Source organism: Lonchura striata, chromosome 2, assembly GCF_046129695.1.
Source record: "Lonchura striata isolate bLonStr1 chromosome 2, bLonStr1.mat, whole genome shotgun sequence".
Classification (NCBI taxonomy): Eukaryota; Metazoa; Chordata; class Aves; order Passeriformes; family Estrildidae; genus Lonchura; species Lonchura striata.
The window spans coordinates 35,957,687-35,971,841 of record NC_134604.1 but is presented as its reverse complement, the minus strand read 5'-3'; the positions used below and the strand labels follow the sequence as shown (position 1 = coordinate 35,971,841).

Below are 14,155 nucleotides of genomic sequence, written 5' to 3'. Positions count from 1 at the left end.
AGAAATTATCAGGTGTTTTGATGAATGAGGTCAGATTTATAGGAAAGAATAGTTATTTACCACTAAGCCAGTGAAACTCACTCAGCTGCCAGGTTTCATATCTGTTTTGCATGGGAGTTAATAATCTGTGGTTATTGCACCTGCAGGAGGAAATGTGGTGAGCTGTGGACTGCAAATTGAGCCAGTAACCACTTCTAGCAGTAGCCACTAGATTTGGCCGGATAGGAAGCCCAACACAGAAATTGGTAGGAAGTGTCTCATGGTCCACTGCTACTAATTAATATTTTGCTTTTGTTACTGATGTTCTAATTAATTATTAAAGTATAAGTAGATGAAGAGATTGTCAAAGACTTACCAAGAAAATTTATGTCCAATTGCTGATTGACAGATCTGCTAAAGTTCACAAAGCTTTCAAGAGGGATCCACATGTAAATATCAATAACAAAAGAGAAAATCTGATTTTTACTCCTGGAACATCTCATGATTCTGGCTTGAAACCAGAATAAAGACTGATGACCCTAACTGCAGTCTAGTTAGGGCTAATTTAAGCAGACTGAAACCTGTTTAAATCAGATCTGAAGAAGCGCCATGCACTGAAGTCATGCTGCAACTCTAGTTTTAGGAACCTAGTTCTGACCATGGAAATGTTCCTGTAGCCCATCCTCTTCTCTGTAAAGACCAGGTATGAAATCAGAAGCAGATACCAGTGCCATAAACATTATAATGGGATAAATTTGCTATTAAATTAGTAACAAGTGCATGTCAAAAAATGTGTCTGTAATGTCATGTCTGGATGAAACACTGGACAGAATAACCCTGAGAGCAAATCTACTTTCCAGGACATCTGGACATTACATCCACAGCCTCTCCCTGCAACAGAGCCTTCTTGTCACAATAGCTCTCCATGGATGTGGCAATGCTCTGCCAGCCAGTATAGAAAAGGAAAAATAACTTTCAGTGCTTGTACTGAAAGGGCAATTGCATTTGGAATCTGCAAATCCCATTAGAAACATTGCTTCTACCTTGTTTCCTGCAGTGCTTCTGAAAATGGTTTTGATACTGTCTAGTCTCAATCTGTTTTCAAGATGGGTTCACAAAGATACCTGTTTCCTTGTCCATAAATCTATTAAGAAACCATAGATATTTTTCAAATCTAAGCTGTACTTTTACAAGAATAGTTCCTGAAGTATTCTCAGGAAAATGGAACATGACAGACACAGTTTGACTGGCTGGGTAAAGATGGGAGCAGCAGAAAGGACTAAAATATGGCTTTGCATCTTGAATCATCTGTAAGAGAGTGGCAAAATACTGCTTGATGGCCATTAGGATATGGTTCATTTTGTCATTGATCACCTGTGCTCCTTTTCTCTCCAAATTGTCTTACATTCTCTGCAGAAAGGAGTAATTACTACAGTGGGTATCTGCAGTCTCTACCTGGACTCTAAAATGTCTCAAGAACATCATGAGGAAAAAACCTGTCTGCAGAGATAGTGCTTTTTAAAAGAAAAAGATTACAGATCTTTCCAGCTCCCGGAGTGAAATAAATATTGATACTTTCTGGAAATGGGAAGGACAGGTACACTAAGGTAAAAACTATTCCAAACTGACATAACTTAAATCTAAGTGGTTAGAAATACAAAGTTATAAAAAACCTAAAACCTTCTACATTGTTAAGTAACTTTTTCTGCCCTATTTTTTTCCCAAAGCTTTCAGCTGCTGCCCTCTATGCCGGGACACTTTTAAACAGCTAGAAAGGAGATGTAGAAGCAGAAATAGAAACATGTCTTTTTCTGTTAGCTTTCTTTTTTCTGCCTTTTCTGTAAGCAGGGGTTTGTGTAGAAGTAGATACTCTGTACTATGCAGGTGTTTCAATAATTGCATCAGCCCAATATATTGGGTGAAGGAATGTGGTTGCCTTCATGGTCAATTAAAAAGTATAAGAAGTAGAATCAATGGAAAGTGGGTGAATGTTTCACTATTATAATTCCTGTTTGGTGAAGAACATCTGGTAAACTCTTCACCAGATAACTCTGACAGTCTTTGTTTATTTGCTACATTAGTAGATAAAGCAATTAAAGTAAGGAGTTTTCAGAGAACAATGAGCCACACATAATTAGAGCCCTCACAAGAGAGATGGAGCTGGAGACATGGCAGAATACAGATGTACACACACACATATATATATATATATATATATATATATATATATATATATATATATAGACACACAGAGGGATATGCTAATCGCTGAAATATTTTTTTACGCCATTTGTTCTGAACATGAGGCACATTCAGAGAGGATCAAATCCTGCTTGTCAAGACTGGTATAAAAGAGGGACAGACATAGGGCAAGCAGTGTGAGACCTGCTGGGGCTGGCATGCTGAGCTGGCTCCCCTTGGACTCCAGCTTCAAGTATTGACCAGCACTACACAGGCACCACTCACAGCAGAAATAGTAAAGTAGCTGTATCTAAACCAGGGTTTACTCAACAACATGCCAATGAAGCCTGGGAATAACTAAATTCAGTTTCTGAGGAGCTCCTTATGAGCTTCAATTCAGACAGGCAATTCCTCAGATCCTTCCAGGCTCACCATAGCATTATTACAGTAATTTCTATTTCTAATGAGAAGTAAAAGGGTCAGCAAAGATGACTGGTCCCACTTAGCCTCATCACTTAACTTGGCTGGGCTCCCTCCCCAGAGATGGATTTCCTTGCAGTGAAACTGAAGATCCTCCTAATTTGTCTTTATTGGAAGGAACTTTGCAAATTCCCACTACCCTTTTCAGAAGTGTTATGTCCTGTTTCACATTGTTCCCAGCTTTGTTTCAACACAGCTGATTTGGAGAGCCTGTTCTATAGTGGCTTTATGATTTTCTATATAGGATTTCAGGTAGAAAACTCTTCAATAGGGCCAAGCATCTTCTTTCTCTCACATTGGCCACTGTGCTGTGTGCAAATGCACATATTTGATTTCCAACTTAGACTGTATCCACACAAGCTTTTATTTGAATAGGCCTTTGTCTCTATGGTCATGGTCTAAGCTACTGTCTTGTACTTTTCCAGTTGAGAGCTGCACAAACTGATGGTGTCCTATTATAGCTGTTGACATGGAAACATCATAAGCAACTATTTGTTGGATAAGACTGCTATTTCACAGGGAACAGACACAGCTTAAATGCATGTTTTGCTGATTCACTTTCAGCCATTTTAAGCCACAGACAGTTTATCTTCACTTTCACGTCCCCCTCCCCTTCACTGATGGATCATGTTCAGAGTTTCTGCTTAGAAATGAGGCTGAAACTGTGTCTATCTTGGCGATAAAAATTTCAAACCCTATTCCCACATGAGGCTAAGATCTTCAACCTCATCTTCTGGCTTGGATATTATTTTAGCTGACACTTTCTACTCTCCGAAGCAGAAAGCAGGCAGTCCCTCTAGGGAACGGAAAAGCACAATATATGTGCAATGAAAAGCTATTAAGGCATCTCCTAAGAAAAGAAAAAGGTGTGCTGCTTCTGTAGAGCAGACATCATGTCAAGCACATTACCTGTTCTGGGCCATTATTTTAATAACTTATGAAACAGAACAATATGGAAAATAGCCACAAGTGTATACTACTTATGCCTACTGAAGTTGCTAATAGAAAAGCTGTATCACACCAGGCATTTACAATGCTGTACTGAGGACATGATTCCCTGTCTCAACCAGTTATTTAAAATACAGCAAGTTTTACTGAAAATACAAAGATAAGATGACTTAGGCAAAAATGGCTCTGATATTCTGCAAGCTGCTTTATATTCTGTTTTCTGTTCTAAACTTTAGGCAGGATGTGTTATCTCAGACTGCTGGAGGCTGTGGTTGTTTCACACAGGGCTCAGTCCTTCCGGCTGCTCAGTACTGTGTAGGATGGCTCGTAATTTTGAACACAAAGGAGTCAATGATTTGCGAAGTAGCAACCACATAGAAATAAATCTACTTTTTGCCCCTTTCTGACACAGCTGGGGAAACACCCATTGATAAAAGGCTTGCTAGGCTGTTGGTTCATGCTGCAGCTAATGATGCATCATGCCACATCTCTGGGAGGGATGGGCTGGACTCATTACACAGCCGGTACCTAAGAGCAGCAGATGTGGTAAACATGAAGATGTGAAGTAAAGAGCTGGTGTCAGATGCAGAGATGGGACTGTTTGACTGATGTGTTTACATGTTCAGTTTTCACTCTCCATTAACTGCTTCGTCTTTGTCTGCGAAATGCTATGAAGAATTGCAAACAAACATCATTTTTCCTTGACTGTTCATTAGTATCAACATTGCAAAAAAATAGCAGAAGAGTAAGAAATGCAGTAACTGTTAGGAAAAAGAGTAATAGCTTATGAGGTGGCTAACAGTTTCAACCGACTATATATCAAATATATAGATTTTCACAGTTCTAGGGTATTAGTGAGACATATTGTTGCATTTACAACATTACATTTTAGGGTGGTTTTTAAGCACTGGACTGCCATTGAACTATAAACCTGGAGGCCTTTGAATTGAAAGTAGTCCAAGAATAATAATCCTCACATGCATCTTTCAGCTCAGAGTGGCACCACTCTGAGCTGAGTCTTAGGACACTTCAGTTAAGGACCTGTGAAAATTTCACAGAAATAATATAAAGAAGTGTGAAATTCTCACAGTTCCCACTGACAGCAAGAAACCACTTTAAAAAAAAATCTCAGCAAAACAGTTTCTGTCTAGATATTGTCTGTTCTTCAATTTTCAGTTGAAATGTTTAATTTCTCATTTGTTCTTAGCAGCAGAATGATGAACATGGTGATTTTTGCAAATGCCTGTAAGCATATAAACAGGTTGAATTTTGTAAGAAGATACTAGATTTGCTTTGCCAAAGACAAGAGTTATTTCATCTTCCTTTTTTGTTTTACAGATAATCACGTGTTCTGCAAGACAGATGCTTTTGCTCCAGACATGAAATTCAATGCAGTAAATGAAAACTACTTCCCATTGTATTAGGTAATTATTGTATTCCAGCATATTCCTCATCCTCCTTGATTCCTCAGTGTTTCTGATAATTAATGAAGACCTGGGTGAACAGTTACTCAGTGATACGGTTAAGCTCTTGAATGTCTCCCTAGAGAAAAGGTCTCTAAAGCATGCAGAGTGACCCTCCTTGCTTTGAAAAATAGGATTTACACTATTTCCTTGGTTCTGAATCTGAGAAACTCTCACTGAAGCCAGGGAGAATATTTATGCCAGGAGGATGTACAAAAGATTCCTATTTTCAGAGAAAGAACCATTAAAAAGTAGTAATTGAATATTCAGAAACTCTTACTTAACCAGGACATGGGAAATGAGTGACATTCAAAAAATTCCAGTCTGAAAAGGAACTTCAAGTCCAATAAGCCATTTCATAAATTTATTTTTTGTGTACCTATCTGGCCATTTCCAAACTTACCTGCATGATGCCATTTATGACACATTTTCTGAATGCATGTTTCCATTCTGTGCTACAATTTGAACTTTTCAATTGCCCAGGAATCTGAGGTAAGTGAAAAAACTGTACTGAAATTCTATTTTCCTCCACTTACTGTTCAGTAAAGAGAATTCTAATAGTTCCCATTAAAATACAGGCATGGCTACGTAAGCTATTTCCTCATTAAAACAAAAAAAAATAATGTCTAGGTGCCAAGCTCACATTTGCTCTCCAGAAATCTGTACTGATCTTCAGTGCTGCGAAACCTGAAAGAAACTGGTTTGGATGCTCCCAGAGGCTGGAGTCATAAACTCATCCAGCTTGATGACCATGTACTGAGTGCATGTGGATCCTCAGTAGTCCTGAAGTGACAAATGAATTCAGAAGGAATACTGGGGAATAAGAGTATGGGCAAAAGCCAGCCCAATTAAACAAGATCGTTGGTGTTTCCAACCTATGTTACAGAAGAATGTACAGACAACAGTCCAGAAGCTTGATTTTATAGCTCCTAGATATGCATATGAACACACATGTGTGTTCATGAGAGAGCAAAAGAGAAAATTTTTTGAGTGTGCATGGAATTCAGGTCACACAATATGAAGTGTCTCTAATATTGGTGTTTACATCTCAGCTAATCACCTGAGGCTCCTTCCACTCAACTGTGAGAAAGAGACATTTTTAGGGCATGATTCGCCTGAGCAATTTTAGATGTCTACTTCTGGATGATATGAATAGTCCTCTGAAAGTAACAAGTGCACTCCACAGACTCGAGAGATACTAGGCAATTTGCTTAAGTGAATATTTTTGCAATGTGTATGTAGCTACAGCATGCAATTAACACTAACATATCTATTTGGATGTTCTTTATATATATATATATATACATAAGCATACATCTTGCAAAAAATACTCTCTCCTCCTTGTAATGGATATTTAATCATGGCCATTTCACAGCTCTCTCTGATTTCCTCAGTACCTCCTGAAAACACCAGTGCAATTATCTCTTCATTACATATATCTCTTCCAGACCTACATACTAGAGCTTTCCATCACCCAGTCTGATCTTATCATGTGTTCAGGTTTCACTGTCATGATGTCTCCAAAAATTGCATTTCTCAGGTAGATTTCAGACTGCATTGTAACCAGCTGTGCAGATTCACAGGAGAATTCTGCCCATGCAGCCCTGACCTGATATTCACTTGGCTGAAGGGGTTCACTGCCTCAAAGAAGACAGGGAGGCTGAGAGTGGTTGTAACAGACATTGCATGGAAAAAGCCCTGGATACCAGACTCCATCTTCACAAACTGCCTCAAATTAATTTCAATTGTAGCTCTGAAAACTTCAAAACAGAGAATTTCTCTGATCTGTTGAAAATCAAAGTCTTACTAGTGGAAGATGTTCCTGCCCGTGGCAGAGGTTTGAAACCAGATGATCTTTAAGGTCTCTTCTAACACAAACCATCTATGATTATATGATATGGCAACAAGCTAATTTCTAAGGTCAGGAAATTTGTGTAAAGGTGTCTAATACCTAATGGAGAATCCATTGTGCTAACAATGAGAGTAAACCACCCAAAGTACCTCAGCTCTGACTTCATTTTTGCTGAGCTAAGTTGTGAAGGCAACTTGGCAAATTCTTCCTCATGGCTCAATAAAAAATGAACCAGAACACACACATTTTTAACACATAATACTACATGTTTGTATGGCTCATATATAACACAACTATGAAATGCTTAGAAATAATTCCAGTTAGAAGAAGAGATAAATGTAGTGGACTAAGAGGCACCTCTTTGCACTGTGCACATTTTTTATAACTAGTGCAACATGGACTGGAAATAAAAGGTTGATAGCACACATCTTCTTGGGAAGTGCCCTTGGGTTTACTTTCCACTGTAATGCTTTTCCATGCACAGTGGAGAGGCGGCTGCAGAACCACTTCTTCTAACACTGCAGCTGGATCCAGTCCTGTCTCAGCCCTGATTTCCATGCCCACCTTTACAGCCAACTACAGTACTACAGTACCATTCACCTTGGTACTGATATATTTGAAAGTAGTGCAGAAGTTGAAACAGCTGCATTTCAGTAAGCTCAACCTTTCATACATGGCAACAAGGAGCCCTGATGAGGTGAAATCATGTTTGGTCACTGACAGTACTGAACAGACTTTAAACAGAGAAGTGGCAGTGAAAGGGTTGGAGGGGTGTGAAGCTTTAGAGTTATTTCTGCAGAGCGATACACCTCCAGTATCTGGAGTGCCTGGTTGTGGCTTTAGACAACTGGAATTTTTAAATATAAACATTATTTCAGAAGTTTTCTAGCTTGAATAAAGCTTAAATGTTGCAGTGACTGTTTATGCTAAGTGTATCTTACTACTTTTCATCTGTAAACGAAAACCAGACACTAAGACAGCAGTTTTGGGTGCCAGATAATTCCTGAAAACCTTTTCTTTGCATGTGTAGTAGCAATTACTAAAGCATCTACTCTTATCCTCAAAAATCTAACACAAGTACTTAAAGCTCAGGAATAATCTAGTAAAACAACAGGAAAACTACTTAAGCTCTTCCAAACTTCCAAAGTTTGGAAGTTAAAATTTCAGTGACTTCAATTTACCAAACTTTTTAAAGGACTGTACTTCTCTGATACTTAACTATTCAAAAGGCTGTCAAGTTCCATAGTCTGTGAGTTAAATAACATGATCTGGCATTTCCTAAGAGTAGCAACAGTAATCATAGGTAACCTAGAAATCTGACTACTGATATGGACCTAGAAGGACAAAGCAAAGAATGTATTTATTTCAAGACAAACAAATATATAATCTTACAGGAACAGATTTTAAAACCTTGAGCTAAAAAGACAAAAACGAAGACATGAATTTGCATAAAACCCTGCTATTCATGTATATAGCACAATGTTTAGCTGGTGATGGGCTTGCTTATTCTCCTTGTTGATCATGAGCTGATGAGTGAATTCCAATGACTTAAAAATGATAACAGCAGACTTTTTTAGCCTATTATTGCAGTTAGTGAACTAAATAATTTAAATTCTTTCACTTTCACCACCAAATAAAGCATGAATAACATTTTCTATGCTTCCTATCCATTCTCTGACTTAATGCATTTCTTTCTGTATTTCTTTTCCTCCACACATTTAGTGACAAAGAAGTTGTGAGCTCCCAAAAGGACTAAAAGCATTTCCTGCTGCTTTATCCTCCCGTTTAGTGTTGTAGACTCTCTGATGACATCCCAAACAGAGATAAGGGTCTGTGATAAAAAAACAACAGGTAGTACTGAAAAAAAAAGAAAAAAAATCAGGAAATTCATGGGAAATATTCCAGGAGGTGTCAGAGAGACAGACTGGAATAAAGAAAGACAAAACTAATACAAATCTGAAACACCAGAGTTATGTACAGATAAAAGATCTAGTCAAAGAGCCACACAATTTCTCTAAACAAGGAATTATGATTTCCTTCCTGTGTTGTTTAAACTCCTGAAGTGAGACTTTTAATTGCTTTTAGCCACCTACATTCAACCCTTTAACCCTACATAACATTTTGTCTCACATAATTGAATATAGCTTATTTCACATATCTCAGTGCTGTGCTTTTTTAGTAGGGGCTGGATGGGGAAATCATAGACGGTAAGGTATAAGAAGAAAAGCCTGCATCCAGTAAACCTCATATCCATTGGCATAACTGTAGCTTTACTTTCTTTCACCCTCTGGTTTTTCTATGAGCAGGTAGCGACACTTATTTTCAACTATTACAACCTATCTGGATGTTAATTTATTTCCTTGTGTTGCCTAGAATATAGTGATTTGCTTCAATTCAGCTTTCTGGTAAAAAAATAACCATACTTGCCATACACAATGAAGGACAGCAAAATCACTACATCCCAAAGAAAGGAAAACAGCAAACTTGAATCATAAATTTGGCATTACAGCTAGAGATTTACAACAACATATGGTCATTTGCCTGTAGCTCTCTTGCACATGCTGACTAAAATAATCCATTGAAACAGAAATGTCCTGAATTGTAAGAATAGAAACCAAATGCTAGATTCTAGCTTTTTACATGGGCCCTGCCTCTAAAGAGTGTTCACAAAGAGAAAATTTTCATCTCTGAAAACAAGTACATTTCTGAGCCCACAATTATTTTTCCTGAGTGCCTAACACAGATGTAAGCTACCTTTGTAATTAGTGTGTGTGAATTGAACTGACAGTGACAGGCACAAGGCTTCAGGTGCTACTGCACTACAAACACGTTCTAGTAATATGTGAGATACAGAGCCTCTCAAACAGGCTGCTCAGACATGGACACAGCCAATTGTGTGTGTTTGAGAGAAAAAAGTAAATGCTAACAAAAGTGACCGAGGCTTTGGTGGCTTTCTGCTTCAGAGGTTTGGGGCATTTGTTGGAATGGATGTGGAATAAAAGAACAGGTTTTGCATTTGTGGTTTGAGAAGTGCCATTTAGATAAGCAGCTAAGACATCAAAGGCTCCTGCAGTGAAGCACCAGGGCATAGCAGCTTAGTGAGAGCTCACAGCCAGAATTCATGAACTAGCAGAAAACTGGGCTCATCAGTGCACACAGAGCAATACTATACAGAAGAGCTAGGCTTGTCCAGATGCAGCACAGATATCTCAGCCTGGCTCAGAGTGCAAGCTAATAAGCCTCAGTTCGCAGCAGATCTTCCCAGGTCAATGCTCATACAGGGGGGGATCAACCTTTGTTGGTGTTCAAACTGCAGTAAGGTGTTCAAGACCCTGGTGTTAGCTTTTTCTTTACACCTCAATTAACCTGCAGTTGCTGGCTTGGGCTTCTCACACAATTACTCCCTACATTTTGGGTTCCTGGCTTATCTCAATAAAGGAAGCTTGGACCTATCCATCCTTACACACACAATTGCAGCTATTCATAAAATGCAAATCTGGGGAGCTGACCAAAGCTCTTGACAAAAAAGTCACTTTGGTCTGAAAAAATCTGCTTCAGGTCAGAGAAGGTTAGAGATGCCTTGAAAACCTCAACACTTCCAATCTGACCTTACCCAAGAGCAACATCACTGGTAAGAGTGATCTGTCTTTCTTCAGTCATTGCTCTTTCTGACAGCAGTACCAATTAGTGCTTCATGCGGTTGTTGCCCATTAGAACAAGACCCTTCATGCTGACATTAAAGTTTTCCCTTCCTTCTCTGCTACCTTACCCCTTCATGCTGAGAGCATAATGACAAAATGTAGAATTTAGCCTTAATTGGATCTCTGCAATGTTATCACCTGAATTAGCTCCCCTGTGAATAATTATCACTGCCTAGAGGCTGACAAATTGCTTCCCTCTACTTCATGATTGTCAGGAATTTCAAATTATATGCTGAGCATGGGGAGGATAGAGGGGACAAAGGGGAGAATGAAAATGAAAGCCTAGAGAAGCATAATTATTAAGATTATTAAAATACTTGACAGAGTGCCATAGTCTCCATGAGTCTCAAAAGGTGAGAGTGACAGCAAGAATTTTGCTGGGGCAACAGACTTGTATAGTCAAGGTGAAACTACAACCACTGCTCCCAATAAGTGACAAAGGTAATTCCTTTGTTATTCACCACCCCATTTAAGCTTGTTTATGGCTAGCAGCTTGTTTACCATCTCATCTGCACATGTGATCTTGCTATGTTGATGGCAAATTCTTTGCAGCATAGACTGATAGAAGAGTAAACATATGTGAGTGGATGGTAGCAGATTGCCAGGCATTTAGAATAGCATATATGAGTTTGTGTTTTGCAAGGAAAAGGTTTTGGCAAAAGGCTGCTCTTCCTGAGAACACTCGTTCCATGTCTGGGCAAGACCTCACACAGAAACACATTGTGTCATTACTCCACAGTATCCATCTCAGATATTGGCAGAGCTAAGAAATGTTCATCTCATAAACCCAAATCACTATAAAAGTGTAATGCCCTTTGCATATTACTTGAAATGGTCAAATAGGGCAAATAGGGCTTCTACCCAGTATTCTCATTAATGATACTGTGCTTGTAAGATGAATGCATGTCTCAGCTCATTTAAAGGCAGTTCCTCAGCCTTCTTCCCCACCATGCCAAACCAGCAACACACATCAGGAACAGACAAAGTAGCTGCTGACATACTCCCAGGAGAAGGCTCTTCCTGCTTACCTGACATACAGTGACCTCTTCTGATTAGTCCTCAGGGAGCCAGACCCAGAACTCATGCTGTGATTCATCATCTGCTCACGCAGGTCATGGATTTTTGCCTCAAATCGAGCGTACTCTAAGGAGATAAGAAAACCCCAGAGAATAAAGATATTTTAGTTTTCTTGACCTATATAGTCATTAGGGCTGCTAAATGCAAATTAACATTAAATTAATGAGTATAAGGCATGTCTTAAAAATTGAGGTCTAATAGAACCTTGAATTAATATATTATCTTAGGTAAATATATACCCTTTTTACTGTGGTACCTGTAACATTTCAACACTGGCTAGGTGAGGAATCAGATAGCTAGACCTATGGACCTGCAGTGCCAGGAAAGGAAAGGACGTTTAAAGTGTATTAACAAATATCTTCCAGTCTGTGGAAAGGATGTTGAAAGCAGTTTTCCTTTGTATCTTTCCTCCTTCCAAACATACCTTGTTAGGGTCAGTGGGACAGAGCACTGAGGTTATTAATGAGTCAAGCAATTACTGTATAATCCCATCAAAATTAAGGAGACATTTCCATGTCCAATTATCCCCAAAGCAGCTGGAAAATCACTGTATGAGCAGCCACCATTTTTACACTGCTCACTGAGGTTTGGGCTTTGTTTCTTTTAAATAGGTGGAGCTATTATCTCGGTCTTAGTGTGGGGGACCCCAAAAACACCGAACTTAAGCTGTAGAACAATGGCACAGAACTGCTCCCCCCCACCTTGTTCACCTCCATAGCTCTACTGTGGGCCCTGCAAAATGTTGTGACCTGCTGTCCAGCACCACGGGATCAGCTGGAGCTGTATAATTTGGTGAGACTCCTCTGACAGGACACAGCCTCATCAATGGTCCCACCATTGGGAGCTGCCATGCACTCCCTGCTCTTCGTACGACCCAATGGGATGAACTTTGGTTTGCAAGAAGAAAGGTTGAGGCTTTGGAGACAAGCTCTAATTCCTTGAAAATGAGATCCTCCAGAAGCCCAGAGAGCCATAATTCAACCTAAACCCAGGAAATCTACTGATGTGAGCTATAAGACTAAGATGAGGGGGTGTACAAAATACATTTCAATGAGTCAGTGACACTTTAAAGAGTAAGATATTGCAGACTGATGCCAGCAAAGGGAAGATGATGTTCCTGCACCTCAAGGTTTTATTTCACTGACGCCTTCAAAAGAAGGGTCCCTTTTCCCACAGCAGGGCTACAGCAGAAGTGAAACCAGCACACAAAATTTCCTCCCTCAAAGGATGGAGGTACATTCCACCAGTTTCCACCACCTCCCAGCTTAAGCAAATAAATCATTACAGTGCATTTATAACCAATTGCTCTGCATCTTGTTTGTTGCTGTCTGAGCTACGTGAAAATGCTGTAAGACAGACACACTCACATTTTCCCCCTAGAACTCAGCATTATTTTTGTTTGATCATTTGCTGTTCCTACTGGCTCAGTTCCCAGAAAGTCTAGATGCTTTGCAACAACTAATTCATTTTATTCCATGCACTCTACATTTTCATTGGTTAATAACAGACCTTTCCAAGATCCCACATTTTGCATAGACACTAGCCACCTTCAAGCTGGCTTAGCAGAATGGTTTCATTTGGGGTTTTGTGTTTGGATTTTTTCCCCTCCTTCTCTCTTGACACATTTTGCCTCCCTTTCCACTGAGCTTCCTTGGCATTACCTACTCAAGTCTGTTAAGTGACAGTGGCTACTTTGCTCATCAGTTGGGAGCCACTGCTGTGGTATAAGACTCTTCAGTCTTCCCACATACCTATGACTTCACTGCAATTCTGTTTGTCAGGAGAAGAGAAACTCCTACATGCAGACTGTATTTTAGATTTATTCTGTAGCTTGTTTCTTGCTCATTTCTTTCACCTAGAGTACATCTTTAAACCTCTGAGAGATTTAAAAGCACAAATTCTCAGTGCAACTAAGGCTCCTACAAACTCATGTTGTTTTTTTCTGAAGTGGAGTTTAGTTTTGAAATGTTTATCCCAGTGTAGGATTTAAGTTTGCTCTATGTGAGTCATATTTGTTCTATTCTTCTGCTTTAGAATTTATTTAGTAAATAATCATCTTCTGGGCAAAGCTTTGTTTAGCTTATATTTCATTAAAACAAATCTAACATTTCTTCTTGGCAAATAGGAAAGGGGATCTTGAGGACCAAGGCTTGCATTTCTCTTCCTCATACAGTATCAGTCATACACAGATAGAGAGAATATTACAATTCTAAGGCTTGTTACTAGCTCTCTTTCATTTATGGTGGATACACTGAACAAGACAGTAAACACACAGTGTAATTCACTTTCTTTAATGTTTAACATCTGGGCAGTACCAAGGATATGAATGATCTACAGCAGAACAACTTTCCCTTTAATAAGCATCCCCATCCCAGGCTGACTCTGTATGTAAGGTGTGGGAGTAACTCCCAGATTTAGACACCAATCTGGAGAGTGAGAAGAGAGGACTGAAAATCTGATTTTCTCTAGCACAG

The 14,155-nt window shown here is 39.2% G+C and overlaps 1 protein-coding gene across 27 annotated transcripts in view; it reads right to left on the bottom strand.

Annotated features, from left to right (window-relative positions):
* DLG2 (discs large MAGUK scaffold protein 2) overlaps positions 1-14,155 on the bottom strand; it is a 989,662-nt gene that overhangs the window by 86,757 nt on the left and 888,750 nt on the right. For all 27 annotated transcript variants that reach the window (XM_031505123.2, XM_031505124.2, XM_031505125.2 and 24 more), the window contains one exon: positions 11,633-11,747. In XM_031505123.2, the coding sequence (XP_031360983.1) occupies positions 11,633-11,747 (115 nt within the window). The remainder of the gene's footprint in view (positions 1-11,632; positions 11,748-14,155) is intronic.